The sequence below is a fragment of the Gobius niger genome (assembly GCF_951799975.1).
Source record: "Gobius niger genome assembly, chromosome: 1".
Taxonomy (NCBI): domain Eukaryota; kingdom Metazoa; phylum Chordata; class Actinopteri; order Gobiiformes; family Gobiidae; genus Gobius; species Gobius niger.
In genome coordinates this window covers 9482076-9501274 of record NC_136852.1, presented here as the reverse complement: position 1 = coordinate 9501274, position 19199 = coordinate 9482076, and the positions used below count along the sequence as shown (strand labels likewise).

The 19199-nt window shown below is 42.8% G+C and overlaps 1 protein-coding gene across 1 annotated transcript in view; it reads right to left on the bottom strand.

Moving 5' to 3' along the window:
- The window catches only part of LOC306976048 (cilia- and flagella-associated protein 337-like), a 163150-nt gene extending 147802 nt beyond the window's left edge, over positions 1-15348 (bottom strand). Inside the window, exons 1-6 of the mRNA XM_079573895.1 lie at positions 15229-15348; positions 13364-13672; positions 8479-8652; positions 7555-7638; positions 6745-6837; positions 6493-6667 (exon numbers count right to left, since the gene is read on the bottom strand). Of these exons, the coding sequence (XP_079430021.1) occupies positions 6493-6667; positions 6745-6837; positions 7555-7638; positions 8479-8652; positions 13364-13672; positions 15229-15309 (916 nt within the window). The 5' untranslated portion in view covers positions 15310-15348. The remainder of the gene's footprint in view (positions 1-6492; positions 6668-6744; positions 6838-7554; positions 7639-8478; positions 8653-13363; positions 13673-15228) is intronic.
- Between the last annotated feature and the right edge of the window lie 3851 nt (positions 15349-19199).

Here is a 19199-nt window from a genome sequence, read left to right as displayed (position 1 = left end):
CCTTGACTTCTTCGAACCCCTGCGTGTTTGTCGTCTGAGGGATCACAATTTCAGAGTCAATTTCGATTATTAAATGCCTTTCCTCTTCATGCAACACTTTTAACAGTAGCTCCTCCCGTGCTTTGAACTCTTGTGCGCAGTTTTCAAGGTCTTGAATCTGTTGGGCATGTACAGTTTGGAAGTGAGACCAGCGTCTTTGATTCTCCAGCTGGGCCTCAGACCACTGTCTGTCTCTGGCATGAAAGGCGGACAGCCTGAGCCTGTCACTGTCCTGTCTCCATCTTTCTCGCTGAAGGAGAGCGTCTCTCTCCTCTCTCCAGTCTATTTCCCTGGCTCGAAGCCCCTGCATCTCCTGGATCAGCCTGTGTTTTGCTGAAAAGGCTTCAGCACCTTCTGTAGCGCTGTAGGACATGTTTTGGGCGTTTTCCATTTCACTAATGTCACAAACGTTCGTACAAACGAAACAAAACTGCTTCAAAACTGTTCGAGATATGCTGCACACAACTGCACTGAACGACACACGATGTGAACTGAACTTTTGGGACAGCACATGTGACCAGGTAACTATAGCGATATACCAACATTCCAGTATGGAATTGTGTCGTGTCATTTTGGAAAGGCCATATATGGGCACATTTTGGAATTATATGCCCATAGTACTGTTACTAGGTTACAAGGTAGATTCCACTTTCCCAGGTCAAAGGTCATGGTACATTATGTATTACACCAAATTTACATGGGATTTCAGTCGACAGAAAACTAGGCTAAAACTGAAAGTAATTATTTATTTTGATCAAGCCCAACCTGATCGTTTTTAGAGGAAGAGGAGAAAAATAGTTTGTAAACGGGTGTATCTTGTACAGAATATCAATAGCTTTAAAAACATTGAAACAGTTTAAACAAAGTAGAAAGCCTTGAATGCACCAGAATAGTGTTGCTGAATCTAGTTCTGACCAACTGCAGCAAACCCAGATCAAAACAGTTTTTTCTTTTTCAAATATATTTATTAAAAAATAAAATGTATTTATAAAAGAATTTACTGTGATTTCAACATTTCTCTGAGTTTTTAAATGGTCAAAATCGGTCCAAGGACGGCTGAGAAACATCCTGATAAAGTCTTCAATCCGAGAACCAGGCTGTTTAAATACACACACGATAAAAGCGATCGATCTGTGGCAACACGTGGTGTTTCAAAACGTGTCAACAATGTCTTGAAAATTGACTTGAAACTGAGATATTTAGGCATTTGCCTCTTCACATAATGTTAGTGTCCGTCCAGAGAGGATAGAGGAGGAGAGAGGAGTTAATCAGAAAGGAGAGTGTTGCATAAAACACTAATCATCTCCAAATCTAGAAAAAAACAGTGATTTTGATCCAAACTTGCTGTGTATATTTGAGTAACTGAGCGTAAAAGTCAGATTTGTGTTTCCGTTGTGAAATAAATAATGAGACACAAAACTTGTCGTTGATAATAAAGAAAATACCCCAAATATGTATAAGAAATACCGATTTCTGAAGAAAAAGGGGCACAAACTACAGAATATTTGAGGTCGACATGACCTATATATACACTGCTCACAAAAACTTAGGGCACACTCAAAAAACACATCCTAGATGTCAATCAATTCGATTTTTCGGATGAAAATCTTTATTCATAGTGTAGGGCAATGTGTTGAGAACAAAATAACATAAGAATGATAAATGTAAATCAAATTCTCAGCTCCTGGAGGTCTGGATCCAAAATTATAGCCAAAATCAAAGTGACAAATCAGGTCACTGGTTGATCCAAATTCTGTAGAAATTCCTCCAAACGAGTCTGTATCATCCTCAGTAGTGTGTGTGGCCTCCACGTGCCTGAATGCACTCCCTACAACGCCTGGGCATGCTCCTGATGAGACCACGGATGTCCTCCTGAGGGATCTCCTCCCAGACCTGGATTAGAGCATCAGTCAGCTCCTGGACAGTCTGTGGTGCGACGTGGCGTTGATGGATGGACCGAGACATGATGTCCCAGATGTGCTCTATTGGATTTAAGTCTGGGGAACGGGCAGGCCAGTCCATAACAGTGGCGCAGATGGTAGAGAGGGTGGTCTCATGATCGGAAGGTCGGGAGTTCGAATCCCACCTCCAGAAGGTGCACACTGTCGTTGTGTCCTTGGGCAAGACACTTCACCCACATTGCCCCCAGTGTCTGCGTACATTGGTGTATGAATGAGAGCATGAATGGGTGAGTGGATCCTTGCTGTAAAGCGCTTTGAGTGCCTAATGTAGGTGGAAAAGCGCTATATAAGTTGAGACCATTTACCATTTACCATAACATCAATACCTTCATCATGCAGGACCTGCTGACACACTCTTGCCACATGTGGCCTGGCATTATCAGGCATCAGAAGGAACCCAGGGCCCACAGCACCAGCATATGGTCTTACAATAGGTCTGAGGATCTCATCCCGGTCCCCAATGCCAGTCAGGGAACCTCTGGCTCGCACATGGAGGGCTGTGCGGCCCTTCAATGAAATGCCTCCCCAGACCATCACTGATCCACCACCAAACCGCTGGATGATGTTGCAGCAGCAGAACGTTCTCCAGGGCGTCTCCAGACTCTGTCACGTCTGTCACATGTGCTCAGGGTGAACCTGCTCTCATCCGTGAAGAGCACAGGGCACCATTGGCCAATCTGCCAATCGCTGTGTTCACGGGCAAATGCCAATCGGGCTGCACGGTGTTGGGCAGTAAGCACCGGCCCAACTTGTGGACGTCGGGCCCTCATACCACCCTCATGGAGTCGGTTTCTGACCGTTGGAGGACCAACATGCACATTTGTGGCCCTCTGGAGGTCATTTTGTAGGGCTCGGGCAGTGCTTCTCCTGTTTCTCCGTGCACAGATGAGCAGATAGCGGTCCTGCTGCTGGGTTGTTGACCTCGGTCGGCCCCCCCCAGGTCTCCTGGTGTACTGGCCTGTCTCCTGGTATCTCCTCCATGCTCTGGACACTGCGCTGGGAGACACAGCAAACCTTCTTGCCACAGCACGAATGGACGTGCCATTTTGGATGAGCATCACTCCCTGAGCAACTTCTGTGGGTTGTAGATGCCTCCTCGTGATACCTCTAGTGGTGAGAACATTGGACAAATGCAAAAGTGTTCCAGAAATACGGTGAAAAAGGGTGAAGACAGGGAAATGGTCTGTGGTCTCCACCTGCAAAACCATTCCTCTTTTGGAGTGATCTTGCTAATTGCCTCTCATTTCCACCTGTTGTCTGTTTAATTTCCACCACACCAAGTGAAATTGATTCACAATAAGCGTGGCTTCCTAACTGGACAGTCTGATATCCCAGAAATTTGACTGACTTGGAGTTACATTGTGTTTTTTGAGTGTGCCCTAAGTTTTTGTGAGCAGTGTATATTTTTAGCATCCAAATTCTTTACAGTGACAAGTTTACAGGCACATTTCACAACTTGCAGGGTCACTTTTCAGGGTCACCTTCACAAAAAATAGCCTGAAGTTCATGAAATTGATACAAATGTTTTATAATTTGTTACACGCTGTTTTCCTCACAGCTTTAGTATTAATGTGCACCAACTGAAAAAAGGTCTTTCTCAATCTGTGTATTCAAAAAGAAATATGAGCCGATTGGAAATGACGACCAAAGGTCTTTACTTGATTTTACAAACTGCTCAGTTTTTTCCTACACGGCTAACAAAGTCCATGCTGACAGAGCATGCTGCAGCCCTGTGAGATGGCAGCTGCTGTCTCTGCAGGCACTTGAGTGTTAAAACAAACTCATAAAGTTGCAGTTTGTAACATGTGATGGAAATGATGCTGACCCCGAGGGGCACGTTTTTGTAAAAAAAAATAATGACTACATCTGAACAAAATAACAATTTCTTGTGGTAGATATGAGAAAAAAATATGCTCACGGTCACATTAAATTAAATGTTATGGTAGATTTATTGGTCTCCAATATGACACCACATTTTAAAAGCCATATTTCATGAATAAAAAATAATAATAGCGCTATGATGCATTTTTTTCAGACCTTTTTCTGTGCTCATTTTGGGAAATGAAAAAAAACAACAACAATTATTTGTATTTCAGTTTTTCATATTTCTGTCCAGGACACAAATTTCATTGTAGTATCACCCATAAATTACATGTAGAGCTGCATTACAAAATAAGAAAGCACTGAATCCCCATTTGACACTTACGATCATTTACAGTCCTTTTATTTATTGTTTATTTGGTCGGGACAGTGCATGTTAATGAACAAACATGGGACTCATGCATGTAAACTCTCAAACACACTCTCATTCGTCCTGGCCAACGGCTGCACCACCATGCCGCCGATCTTAATCCGATACATCACCATATTCTTATCAGTGGGCGTATGGCTTTAAGGCTAAACTGGGAACGCATCATCCACCACCTCACACACTTCTTAGCCTCTCCCTCCTGCCTCCTCTCCCTCGGCCTCTGAAGCCTTTCAGGTTTGGAGAAGTCTGTATAACCAGGCATGTCTAATGGTACACAGCCCACTCATTCTGCAGGGTGGGCAACTTCAAACGCAACCACAGTCGGGCCCCAGAGATTTCCACCACACACTCGCCATCCCTCCTGCTCTCCCTCACTCACAGCCCAGCGCAACACACAACACACGGCAATTTCAATTAAGCCGCACTTTGGATGCCCCAGCCGCTGTTATTTTCCTTGCCTTGTTTTCGCCTTTGTTTTCCCATTTGAGGCGCTTATTTGTGCGTCTCTTAGCCTCGCTCTGGTCTTCATAAGGATCTCCCCTCGCCGCACAAGGCAATTCTCACAGCTCCGCGCGAGTCATTTTCAAACAACTGGGTCTTCACGCGAATGATGCAATCCGCTCACAACAGGGCGGCTGCTTTGTCGCCGCGCCGGAGGAACGGGACGGGACGGGACGGGGTCTGGAGATTGTGGTCGTGGTGGTTCGATGTGGGGGTGTGGGCAGCGGCAGAATACACGTTTTGAGTACATTTTTTCTGTTATATAGTTACTACTTTTATTTGAGAGCAACTTTAAGTTACTTTCCTAAAAAAAAGAAAAGATCACAATACTCATTACATTTTAATGATTGTGTTTCTCCTTCAGCCATTTTTTATGTTGCTTTAAGCAGAACTAAGTAACTCATGCCCCTAGAGGCCATAAGCATCACTGCAGGTGTCATAGCATGTATGTTTTTTTACTCATTAATTGTCCGTGAGAGTAAATACTACGCTGACAGAAAAGACAAAGGGAGAGAGGGATATTGTACATCCAATTACACAATGGAGATATTTTTTTTGCCCAAACTTGGCTGTAAATACTGTTTAAGTGGCGCTAGCCCGCAGTTAGCTTTACACGTTAGCCTGCTAGCTTCTTCTTTGTGATTCCATTAGTGTGTATTGAGGCCTCCGGGTCGGAGCAGGAGAAGCTGCAAGTTTGGTTTTCTGGCCAGAGACACAAGGGGGAGATGAAAGACCCTCCAATCATCCCATTAACACTTGTTTTATTATGGTAAATAAGTTACTTAGTGCTTTAATTCAAGTCAAAGAACAACAACACTACAAAACTGCACCCTCTGTTGCTGGATCACATGCATTGATTGTTTTTCATGTCTTTTTGTAGAGACTGTACTTCTTTCAGTAGCTTTAGCGTACTGTAGTTCTACTTGAGTAAAGTTAAGTATAATGTGCTCCGACTTGAGTAAAAAGAGTTGTTGTTTTGTGTTTTGTTTCACACAAGTACCTTTTTACTTTTACTTAAGCACAATTATTTCAAAGTAGTGGAATAATTCTATCTTTCCAGGTTACACCAGTGAGTCTCAGTTGCCGGGTTTCTGAACCGTGTAGAAGCGGGATGGACTTGTACAGCTTTAATTTGGTCTCTTAAAGGGGCTAGATGCAAGTTGGCCATTTTATACTCACTACTGCCACCTCAGGTCATAGGTGTAACTGCAGCTTCTATATTAAGCTCGTGCATGACGGCACTTCGGACCCAAAATACACCTTAGGACATTGTTGAAACATGTAGGGGAAGGAAAATACTTAATTTTAACATTTTTAAACTCCGTATAGTCCCTTTAAAGCTGCACCGCGTAGAATTTTACCCAAAAAATAATATCGAAATACAAGCATTTATTTTACGACAGATATTTTCATCAATGAAACCAGCTCGTCTCCATGGTGATGTGATTAAAATCAGCAGAATTTGAGATTGAAATTGGTTAGGTTCTCATCCAAATCCATTCTTTGGTTACCCACTGCAGTAATAGCATTTCTGGTCATTGGGAGCATGTTTTGCACTGATTGCAACAGTATAGTCAAAAATGTTACGCAGTGTGCCTTTAAGTTGTAGTTTTAATCTCCCACACCTTCTGAATGTGGCACCAGCTTCACCAATTGTTTTTATCCCGCGTCACTAAATAGTTTCACATCTTAAGAAATACTGTAGCGTCCTAATCTTGTGGCTTGAAGCGCGTCCCTCACCTCTCCTGACCCAGGCGGGCCGGTGGGCCTGGTGACTCACGATGTAGCAGCAGCGGTGTCGTCCTCTGAGCAGCTCGTCCCACAGGATCACGTCGGCCGCAGAGTCGGCGTCTGGCCTGGCCCGTCGGCTCTCGAACAGCGAGATCTGCACCGAAGTGAAGCACAGCGCACTGACCTGGACACAGACAACGAGCGCTCTCTCAGACAGACGCACGCTTTAACCCCCGGAGCCTCACATCCACAGCCTCACACCTGCCCGCCGATGTCCCCGATGGTCAGCACCGCCTGGTCCGGGAGAGACGGGTCGGCCCAGTAATCCAAACACCAGGGAGTGAACTTCAAACCCTTAACAACACAGTGGATGATGAAGTAAGAAGAAATGCATGAGGAATGTTTGTCTTGTACGTGCCTGGATTTAGGACTGTGCTATTAATCACACTTTGATTAAATTGTGATTAAAAATCTATAGTAGTAACAGTGTTTGGAGTTTGCAGAGTAAAACTGTAACTATTTAACTATAGCCTTTGAAAATATCCATCCAAATACTGCTTTGAATCTGTGTTTAACCCACTACAAATGTTATTTTTAATGCTTTTCATACATGTTTGTAAAGGGAAAACATGACTCTGATTATATAGCATGAATTCAAACTCAGGGAGCCACAGGTATTTGGTGATTTTGGCTCTATAGGAGGGCTGTGACTGGACTTTGGGGGTGGTTGGTCCATCACATAAAACATATTAAAAGACATATTTATTTATTTTGGATCTAATAATTACACTACCACTTAAAGGATGGAGATAACATTACATTAATCAGAAATACATAGGTTTGCAGAGGCACATTTCTGTCAACCATCGCTCCAGTGTCTAGCTAAGCTAATCGTGCTTAAGTGTAATTGATGAATAGAAAACTCTTGTGCCATTATGCTAGCACTGCTGAAAACTGTTGATTAGAGAAGCCATAGAGCTGGCCTGGATGACCCCAAGTATTTGAGCGGTAGTGTATGTCAACAATGGAGATAAAGCAATACAAAGTACGGAAAAGTATAAAAACTCAAACCTGTATTTTAAGTTTGCAGATGAAGTCTGGGTTCGAGCTCATCTCATAGAGACACACCTCTTTACTTGTAAATGACACGGCCACCTGTTGTGAGCGGATTCGACCAGTTATTACAAAAACAATAATCAACCATCAAGCATGTTTCAGTTTTTCTGTGATTAACAGCAATTTAACTTATGGGTCTATATTTACTGAAAACATCAAGAAAATGGAAAATCTTGCTTACTAAAATTACAAAAGAACATTCCCCCAAATCAGTAATTTGACAGTAAAGCCAATTGTTTGGCACGAATACAATGTTTTTTTCCAAAATCTGCTGCTTTCTCGAGCCACATAATGTAACAACAGTTCAAATTGTAATTACAGTTTTCTCTTCTTTGTGTGATAAAGCCACATTTTGTTATGGGCTGCATTATGCCTCAGGTGCACTGTGGAGTGCGTCAGACTGTTTTTAATGCAGGCTAGCTGATACCATAGAAATGTGCTAGCCTTGCACTAGCCTAGCGCCACGTAACTCTTCAAATACAAGAGCTGCATGAATTATAAAAAAAATATCTCCAGAAATCAGCAACAGTCTGGATAACTAGGAAATGAGGCCCTAAGTCAAAAATCCTGAAATATCCCTTTAATATATAAGGTGCAGTTACACGTATGACCTGAGGTGGCAGTAGTGAGTATAACATGGCTAACTTGCATCTAGCCCTTTAAACTCTTACTGACTTGTGCCTCATCTCACACACTGATACAGTGCACATTGCTACTGTGGATCTGTTTGGGAGCTTATAAATGGTCAACAATGGTAGTAAAGATGTGCAAATGTTTTATAAATGATTGTAAATGACATTACAAACTGCTGGATAATGCAAAGTTTCAAGCCTTATGCTCTCTCCGGTATTTCCTCGGGACGCGAGGCCGTGTGCTGACCTTGTCCAGGTTGTGCAGCAGAGCCACAGCGGTGACCCACAGGTCTTTGTGTCTGACGGTGCTGTTCTGCAGTGAGAGCGTGTGGAGCAGGGACATGTCCTCTCCGCCCCGCAGTGCCACCGTCCCGCCGCGGGACACACTCAGGTACTGACCCCAGCTCTGCACGAACACCACCTGAGAGGACAGTTTACAATAAGAGGACGAGCTATAGAGGGGCAGGTTTAACATTCATCCAACATTTATGCTTTACAAATACATGTTTTACACAAAGTTAGTACTGTCGAGTAAAAATATGGATTATACATATTAGAAATGTACTGGGAGGTGTATTATCCTCCGTGTTTGTCTACGGAGGGTCTTTCTTTATCCACTGGACAGCAGACTTTCATGTGTAAACTTTAACATCTGGTGTGATGAGGCTGGGACTATTTCCCTGTGAATCCAGAGAAAGCCCCCATCTGTCGCACAACAGCAGAGAGAGGAAGTTATTTCACTAAAGCTCTGCAAACAGGACACAGGGCTATTTCAAAGATTCATACGTCAGAAGGAGCGTTGGTTTACAGGCTACTCCGTCAATCACAGCCAGTTACCTTTACCTTGCAGGAAATCACCTCAGCATCGCTATTAGAGAATTCCTTGTAAAGTGAAAGCTTATCTCCCGTACAGCGATTTCGAACGAGTTGTTCAGTATGTCTATATGTATATCAACTACAGGTTTGACTTTAACATTTTGATGCTTGTGTTCAAATCTTCAAATGCTCTTGTCCATTTATGTCCCAGTCAGATCAGGAAAGTCTGAGAATCAGCTGCTCTTGAATGTGCACAGATCCCATTTTAAGACAATTTAGAATACTCAATCTGCATAATAAAAACAATTTAAAAAAAAGATAAATAGAATACTCAATCTGAGTAACTTGGAAAGAATAAAGTTACTTTCCAAATATCAAGGGGATACTCGATTGTTACATTTTAGCTCCATATTGCACAACATTATTAAAGGGACGATACAAAGTTTAAAAATGTTAAAATTATGTATTTTCCTCCCCCTACATGTTCCAGCAATGTCCTAATGTGTAGAATGAGCCCAGACCTGTTCACCACAACTGCCTCTAAAATCCTGCACTGTCACTCAAAAAGGTGTTACTTTACTTTTTTTTTCTTTTTACTTTACTTTCTTACTCCGAGTTGCCGTCATGCATGAGTTTAATATAGAAGATGCAGTTACGCGTATGACCTGAGGTGGCAGTAGTGACCATAAAATGGCTAACTTGCATCTAGCCCCTTTAAGAAAGAACTTTTAATGTTGAACTGTTTTTCCTCCGAAAATAAAATAAAGATTTAAAACGCTTTATGCCACAGAACTTGTTCTTTTATTGAGTCACTAGGCAGCACAACTAAGATTTTAACACCAGACATGCTAATTGACATCTATAGACGTCATTGGCAGTCAACGTTCGGATTGCAGTTAGTGAGTTCATATAATGTTCAATGTGAAAGTATTCTAAAAGTATTCAAAGTTCAACAGAATACAATAACCTGATTAGACAAAGTAATGGAATACATTACACAATATATTTTAAGGCAAAGTTGGCCTTGACATTGACTTTCCATTGAAACTCTTATATCTTATGTTGTCGTAAAACACGCAAAATCTTCTTAATATTTTTTATTTCTAACTTATTTTCACCCTATTCTATATATAGAAATGGGCTCCAGAAATCCAGCCAAATTGCTAGCATGAACAAGCTACGAACACTATGTAAATGGTAAATAGACTCAACTAACAATAGCTCTTTTCTACCTTTATCAGGCCCAAAGCGCTTTACAGAAAGGAACCAGTCACCCATTCACTCGCTCATTCATACATCAGTGTACGTAGACAGTGACATGTGACTTGAACTCATTTCATGCGTTAAAATAGTTTAAAACTGTTCGCAGCCGCCTGTGAATCCTGACTCCCACTTAATTCCCCCTAATTGTTCTTTTCTCAGTTGAAATTACCTTTGCATTTATCTGGCTCGAGACGGTATTTTTAGTAAACAATGTTCTGTGGAGGTCACTTGAAAACAACTGACACAACATTTCAACTCCAGGATTGAGCGTTTATGGGAGCGAGCCGTCGATCTAGACCAGCCCTGGCCATTTTTACACAAGCCACTTCATTTACATATTAATTGATAGATGTTAAAGCGAGTCCAGAGCCATTTATCTCAAATAAAGTGGGCCATTTTGATGAGCAAGACCTCAGTAATACCTGCCTATATTTCCCCCTCAGCTCAACGTTTGATAATGGGAAGTTCTGTCTAAGTCAGCAAATGTTTAGGGCATAAAAAGTCAAACTATCTTTCTGATAACTCTGAGAGGTGCATTACAGGTTTTCATGTGTGCGATGTGACAGATTTGTGTCAAACTTGGCATGTTCTTTGTTGATATACGGCAATTTGTGAGTGTGTAAAGTTTGAAGTTGGTTTCTTTTGTAGCTGTAGCGTGATTTAGTTGCCCCTTGCCCCATGAGCAAGTTGTAACTTTCAGATTGTGTCAGACAAGAGGCACAGCTGGTGCACTCGGTTCCTGTAGGTTGAACCAACTTAACAATAACACTTTTAATCTAACATAAGAAGAGAACTTTACCCGGTGGTGCAAGAGTGTGACTTGTCCACACAAAGCGCTGGTTGCATTTGTGAGTTTTCCCCCCTGATTTCACATGAGGCCGGTGCTTTAGCCTCGATAGTTGAAGTGTCCTCTTTGTTGCATATTTTAAATATATCCCTCCACTGCACATTGTAACCCCATTTTGCCTCGAGGATACTGTGCTGGTATTGCTCCAGAAGAGTCACTAACACGCACTTCTTTCTGTTACAGTACAGAGCCATGAGAAGATATTTTAGTTAGGGGTGCTGAGGGACAAAATTTACCCCAAAAACGCTTTATCCTTTTATTAATATGGCCTGCAATTCCCAAACTATCCACCAGGGGGTGCTGCAGCCCTCTCAGCACCCTGGGTTCCCATGGCCTTGTTACAGTATGTGCTAAACTCCATCGCCAACACTAGCTAAAGGGTCAAAATGTTGAAGTTTTATGATTCCCGAACATTCAGCTGCTCCTCTCGATGTAAAGGAGAAGCTACTCTACCTCGAGATCCCCCCAACCTCTAAAGAAGTCTCCAGACGCCCATAGGGTGACCACATGTCCCTCTTTGGGTTGCACTGCACAACTATGTAGACTTTTGTCCCTCGCCCCCATTTTTAATCATTAAAAAAGAATCGAGCCGAAAGAAAAACTTTGCCAGTGAAAAGCATTGCAGTTGTTTCACGCAGGCATTAAAGCAGTACTAAGTAACTCTTGCCCCTAGAGGCCATAAGCACAACTGCAGGTGTCGTAGCAAGTTACGATTTTTTTACTTTTTAATTGTCTTGGAGAGTAAATACTACGCTGACAGGAAAGGCGAAGTGAGAGAGGGATATTGTACATCCAAATATCCAATGGAAATAATTTTTTTCACTCAAACTTAGCTATAAATACTGTTTAAAGGGACGTTAGCCCGCAGTTAGCTTTGCCCGTTAGCATGCTAGCTTCTTCTTCGTGATTCCATTAGTGTGTATTGGTGGCTCCGGTCCGGTCACAGTCAAGTTGCAAACATGGTTTTCTGGCCAGAGACACCAGGGGGAGATGAAAGACCCGCCAATCATCCCATTAACACTTGTATTACCCCCACAGGGACTACGAAAAGGATTTATTAAGGTAAACACGTTACTTAGTACTGCTTTAAATCTACATTTCTTGATCTTGATACAGTTCTCCCTCTTATCCGCTTAGAAAATCGTCATGTTTGATCTTATGTGACTATACTTGGATCGTGTACAGGTCATGTAACCATATTTAAATCGGGAAAACGTGGAAGAGCTTGGTCGCTTCTAACTTCACCTCCGTTTGGAGAAGAGGAGAGGCCAAATGCAAATGGCGTCTGTGCTCGTGACTGAGCGCATGCGTAAAGACCAGACAGCTACATATCAACTCGTCTAAGCCAAAGCAATATCTCCGTATTTAAAAACGGTGGCCTGTTCCTTTCCTTTAAGGCCAGCTTTGTCTCACAATGAAATGTGAGTTGTCAGGTTAGATATTTGTAGAATTATTTAACTTGAAATAAAAAGGCAGTGGTGTCCAAACTTTTTTCATGGGGGGCCGCATATTGAAGCGTACATGGGGTGAAGGGCCGTAGATCAGCAGTTAGTGCCGCAAAACCTTCGACTAGCAGAGGTTTAAATTGTGCCCCATACCTCGATTTAAGTTTAAAACCTTCATGCCAGCTCTGTCTCACAATAAAATGTTAGTTGTTAGGTTAGAATTGTATAGAATTATTACATTTCAAATAAAAAGGTCCATCTCTGGTGATGTGTACCGATACAGCAAGAGGCCGAGGGCCACCATAAATTGGCCTGAGGGCCGCATTTTGCCCCCGGGCCGCACTTTGGACACCCCTGATCTACGGTGATGTGTGCCGATTCAGCAAGAAGGCCGAGGACCACAAAAAGTTAGTCTGAGGGCCGCACTTTGGACACCCCTGCCCTATAGGAAACCCATTTCGGCTGCAGCCTCATCCTTTTTGGTAATGACCCACAGCCATAGATGAGAGTAGGAGCGCAGATTGACCCGTATAGAGCTTTATCTTTGGGCTCCGCTCTTGCTTCCCCACAACAGGCCGATGCGACACTTCAGACACTGCCCTGATCCACTGTTACAAAACATAAAATACAAATAGAAAGGTCTCCCGAGCTCAAAGTACACACACTACAAAAAGCATGATATCGGTCTTCATGGTCAAAAAGCTCCCCGCTCTCACAACAGACTTGTTTCTTACTCTCGAGGAGGTCAGTCAATCTCTCACCTTCTGAATGGGGTCCCGGTGCGGCGAGGCCAGAGTGCGCGGTGACTCCCAGCACGGCGCGTTACTCGGCTGGCTGTTTTGGGCTTTTTCTGAGAGCTGCAGGAGGAGGAAGGAGCAGAGTGCGGGCCAGTCGATGACGCCCTCTTCCTTCACCGCGTCGATGTCCAAAAGCAGACCGCAGCGCTGCCGACCCAGGAGCACGCTGTCGAACAGGAGGTCGTAGTGTTCTGCAGAACCACGGCCCACCGAGGACAGGGCGCCAGACACAAACTCAGCCCGGGACAAGGGGCGAGCTGCACCAGACGAGTCCTACCAAAGAGAATGTACAGATTTCCTTTCATTCGATTTGACAACTTTAGACAGAGCACAGGCCCTTTACTGAGGTGAGTGAGATACAGACAATAATGGAAAGCTGCAGAGCCGGAGCCGAGACAGAAATACCGTGAAGCGAATCCACCGTGATAGTGCGCCCTCTGCTGGTAAAGACGGATATACAACGGTATTTATTTCATGTAACTTAGTTTACATGTACTATTATTTGGGCTATTTTATTAAATTAAAACTGTATGTTTTACTCCAGTATTTCATTGTATTTTGTAGGACAATGCCTTCATTTGTTCATTTGTTCAACAAGGGACAGAGACAATATGGGCGGCACGGTATAGCTTGTGCTTCACAGCTAGATGGTCTTGGGTTCAATTCCCACCAGGGACGGGGCCTTTCTGTGTGGAGTTTGCATGTTCTCCCCGTGTCTGCGTAGGTTTGCTCCGGGCACTCCGGTTTCCCCTACCACTAAAAACATGTACAATAGGCCAGGATGAATGTGAGTGTCTTTGAGAGTGCGCATGGGGGACGACAGATGGAAATTAGCCCAAGGCTACAATCCGGTGTGGCTTGTTTACATGCATGAGACCCATGTATGTTCATTAACATGCACTGTCCCGACCAAATAAACCAATAAATAAATAAACATTTTGGAACAAAATAACATTTTTATTGTGGTAACAGGCCATTGCTTAAACATGACAAAAAGTTATAATCACTTTTGTAGGTCTTAGCTTTCAAATGAGACGTTACACTGTTGCTGTCCAGTCAAGAAGCTTTGAGATTTGGTCAAGCTGAACTGGATAAAATGCACTCGGTTAAGGCAGGGGGTAAGAGGTTAAAATATATCCTTGTGGAAGGGTTTACACTAATTTGGGCCGGGCTGGTCAGAGTCCAGGGTCGTTTTTCAGTCCGAGTCGGCCCCTGGATGAAAACACTTTCAAATGAGGCGTCACTCTCGGCTATGGTCTGTCAGCTCCGGTCGAGAAGCTTTTAGATTTGGGTAAAACTGAACCGGAGAAAATGCACTGGGCTAAGGCGGGAGGCAGGAGGTTAAACTGTGCCCTTTACATCCAGTCTATTGTCTGGCCTCCATAAAGACACATCTAGTAAACCACGAGACCAACATTTACAAGTTACAACACAGTAAACTAGGATTTTAAGTGAGTTCATGTCACAATCTCTGTTTATCGGCTGCACCACAGAAACTGATAAGACATCAAGATGGAGATTTATCCCTTTCTTTCTGAAATGGAAGTGGGATTTCTCACCATTTCCTCTTTACTATTGTCCATTTTATCGCACAGCTTGTGAAACTGCCCAATAAATTCCCTGGTTTTACGTTTTCAGAATGCAGTTTACAGTTTACATGCTTGTAAAAACTCCCCTCGTCCTCCAGGCGGCGGCGCACTGATCTGTGATTCAGACACAAGACAGTCACAAAAGAAGAGCCGTCGCCGTTTAAAAGTTGTGTCGGATAAAGTCGGTGTTTGTGTTGCGAGGTCTCATTGTGAAGTCAAAACAAAGAACAAATGCGTCACCAGGAACAGACTCCGCAGCTTCCTGTAGTCGGCCGGGCTCATCCTGCTCTCAAGCTGCGCCACCTCCATCCGCGTCGCCATGGTAACGCCGCCGGCAGCTGTCGATCACACGCGTCCGACAAGGTCACTGGGGTACGCCTCAGTGGTCCTGCAGGTTAGGGGAAAAGGTTGCAGCGATATACAGATGATTTACTAAACCCTTTCAATACAGGACATTTCATTAAAACATAATAACAGTCTCAATAAGGATAAAAAATGCATTCCTGTGGTCCGCCAATTTCTCCACATAAGCAGCAACTACAGACTTCAACTTGTGCAGTCCAGGATTCAACAATATTCTGAAGGATTTTTAGATATGTAATTCTTAGGCTGATTTATTGAGTTTAGAGTTTCAAAAAAACAAGACGACATTTTTTTCTACCCTGATTTTTCCACAGCTTATTTTAGAACAAAACATGATCCAAAATCCACCCTGGGAAAGTTTTTGTAACTAATATATAAACAAAAAACACACCGGGGTCCATTTAGACATTGCTATATAATATCGGCAATTTATGCCAGAACAGAAAAGGTTTCACATGGATATCTCTTTAACACTTTATAATGACTACACCTTATTTAGCCTTAATAAATGATGATGAATGAACACTTATTTCATTAAACAACTCATTAGTTAACGTACTTACTTAAAGAGACTAGATGCAAGTTGATCTTTTTTTATGCTCACTACTGCCACCTCAGGTCTTACGCGTAACTGCAGCTTCTATATTAAAGAGGGGGTATTATGCTTTTTTCAGCCACATAGCACCAGTCTATAGCACACTACAATGATGACCAAACCTTCTGTTGGTCTGTAAATGCAGTAAATTAGAATAACTGCCTTGTATAAAATTGCTCTCTCAAAATGGCTGTAGCGAATGTCTTGAAATAGGCCTCTGTCTCTTTAAGAACCTCTGACCCTTTCCGACACGCCCCCTCCACCCGCTGTCTGTGGCATCAGTGGGGAGGGGGTTCTGCTGAGGAGCATTGGTTGGTTACTCGGCTGGTGACGAAAGCTCGGAGGCGTCTCCAGGAGGTGGGGGCGTTCCTAGGAGGACTCAGGCAAACTTATCCCTAAAATGGCCGCCATCAGAGTTTTTACAGATTACTCAAAAATACGTGAATGTGCCAAGGCAACACTTCAGGCATGTTTTTAATGAGGGAATGACATAATAACATGATGTAAAGCTTGAAAAAGTCGATTTTGCATAATACCCGCCCTTTAAGCTCGTGCATGACGGCACTTTGGACCTGAATTAACACCTTTTTGATTGACAGTGCAGGATTTTAGAGGCAGTTGTGGTGAACAGGTCTGAGCTCATTCTACACATTAGGACATGGCTGAAACATGTAGGGGGAGGAAAATACATTACCTTAACATGTTTAAACTCTGTATAGTCCCTTTAACAGACTAGATGCAAGATGATCTTTTTTTATGCTCACTACTGCCACCTCAGGTCTTACGCGTAACTGCAGGTTCTATATTAAGTGCATGACGGCACTTTCGGACCCGACAATGCAGGATGAACGACAGTGCAGGATTTTAGAGGCAGTTGTGGTAAACAGGTCTGGGTTCGGTACACATTAAGACATTGCTGGAACATGTAGGGGGAGGGAAATACTTCGTATGAACATTTTAAAACTCTGTATAGTCCCTTTAACTACAACATTTACTTAACTCATAATGAATAGTTCTTCACATACTTCCCTTTTCCATTAAGTGTCACTGAACAAATGAATTGTTAATGATAAATTAAGTGTTAACTCATCATTTATTGAGGCTAAATAAGGTGTGATTATTATAAAGTGTTATCGATATGTTAGCGAAGTTTCTCTATTCACCTGCAGTGTCTCGCCTTAAGTAGCTTTACTCCATGTAGTCTGTCTCTGTATGCAAAGACGGGTTCTGCCGATGTAATTTCAATGTGGAGAAAAGGCGCATTTTGTTAATTTTCTATACAGATTACTTCCAAATCCATTAATTGAGCATTTTATAACTTTTTGAAGAAGTGTTTTGAGGGAAGGTCATAACTTTTCTCTCTCAAAAACTAAGTTAAGACAACCAGGCCACCGGAGGAGATGTCTAGACTTCCAGAAACTCCGTGCAGGATTACACAGTCTGCTCCAAAGACTCCATGAAAATGTGTTCTTTTCTTCTTTTCTGGGCAAACATGTGAACGGGGAACAGCGCGTAAAATGGTCGTAATGTTTCATTTTGTAAATCCCCGCAGCTTCCAGAGGTCCAGACTTTGGAGTGAAGGGGTACTACGCGGGGCCAGCGGGGCGCCGACTGATGTCAAGCCTCTGTCAGGCCAGGTAACGCGGGGCACAAAGAGCAGCAGGAGTCGTAGCATGAAGGCTGTGCTAAAATTGTGTTGAACGGGGATTATGAGGGCAAATGACCGGGATGGATTTTGTACTTCTGAAGGCGCAAATGCACTGCCTGGATCCCACACTAATTTGCCGTGAATTTGGCGTGTTTCAATAAGCTCCTGCAATGTCACAAGATTTGTTTCTGCGCAAAGCCTTCTGTAGCACATCCCAAAGGTTAAGATCCTGAAACACTATTGGGGTTTTCCTACTTTGAGTCTGAATCCTTGGAATATGCCTGTCAGGGGATAAAACATAGAAATATTAATGGATTAACCTGATCATTCAGTACATTCATTATTCAGCTGACCTCACTCTTGAGCCACATAATGTTGCTGAACCCAGAGCTGCACTCGAAATAAATGATCAAATAAGCTTGAGAAGGGAATTAATTATGTTTTTGAGTGGGTTTTCACAAAAAGAGACACATGTACAACTATGGCCTTTAGGAGGTCTTTCATCTCCCCCGGTGTCTCTGGCCAGAAAACCACAACTGCAACTTCGCTGCCACTGGATCGGATTCACCAATACACACTAATAGAATCCCGAAGAAGAAGCTAACAGGCTAATGGGCAAAGCTAACTGCGGGCTAGCGCCACTTAAACAGTATTTACAGCCAATTTGAGTGAAAAAAATTATCTCCATTGTGTAATTGGATGTACAATATCCCTCTCTCCCTTTGTCTTTTCTGTCAGCGTATCATTTGCTCTCACGGACAGTTAATGAGTAAAAAAACCTGCTTTAAATCAGGGGTGTCCAATCAGGGGTGTCCAATCAATTCACAATTCAGTCATATTGAATTGTGAACAGCATGAAGGGCCACAGATCAGTGATCAATGCAATCAAACTATTACCTGGGAGTATTTAAGAGAGGTTTAACCCTGTGCCCAACACCTTTACTTAGGCAACCCTATTTCCAGCTCTGTCTCACAATGAAAAGATACTTTTTTATGTTTTAATTGTGTGGAATTACTAAACTCGCTGTAAAAAGAATAATTTCTTGCGATCTGTGCCAATTCAAAATGATCTGAGAGCCACCAAAAATTGCCACTTTGGGCCCCCTTAACTAAACTAAACTTAACTAAACGTTGAGACATACACTACCAGTCAAAGGTTTGGGCTCACCCAGGCTAGTTCTATAGCTTTTCAGTTTTCAGCAGTGCTAGCATAATTGTTCGAGGGTTTTCTAATCATCATCTTTAGCACAATTAGCAAACACAATGTACAATTAGACACTGGAGTGATGGTTGCTAGAAATGCGCCTCTCTGCACAACAATGTAGGTATTCCACTAAAAATCATTAAGTGACCCCAAGCTTTTGAGCAAGGATGAAACCCAGCACTTCCTCCCTTTCTTGGATGAGAGGTGAGACATCTCCAACTCCAAACAACTCTTTCCAGATTACTAATCTAAAATCTTTCCCGAAGTTGAATCACACCTGGGCCACTGAGTGCTCACACAAACTGGTTAAGTAAAGCAGTTTGTGTGTAACAAAATGGAAAGAAATTAAAGAGTAATGCAGCATTCACAAACATTTCACATGAAGTTCAAGAGCATAAATA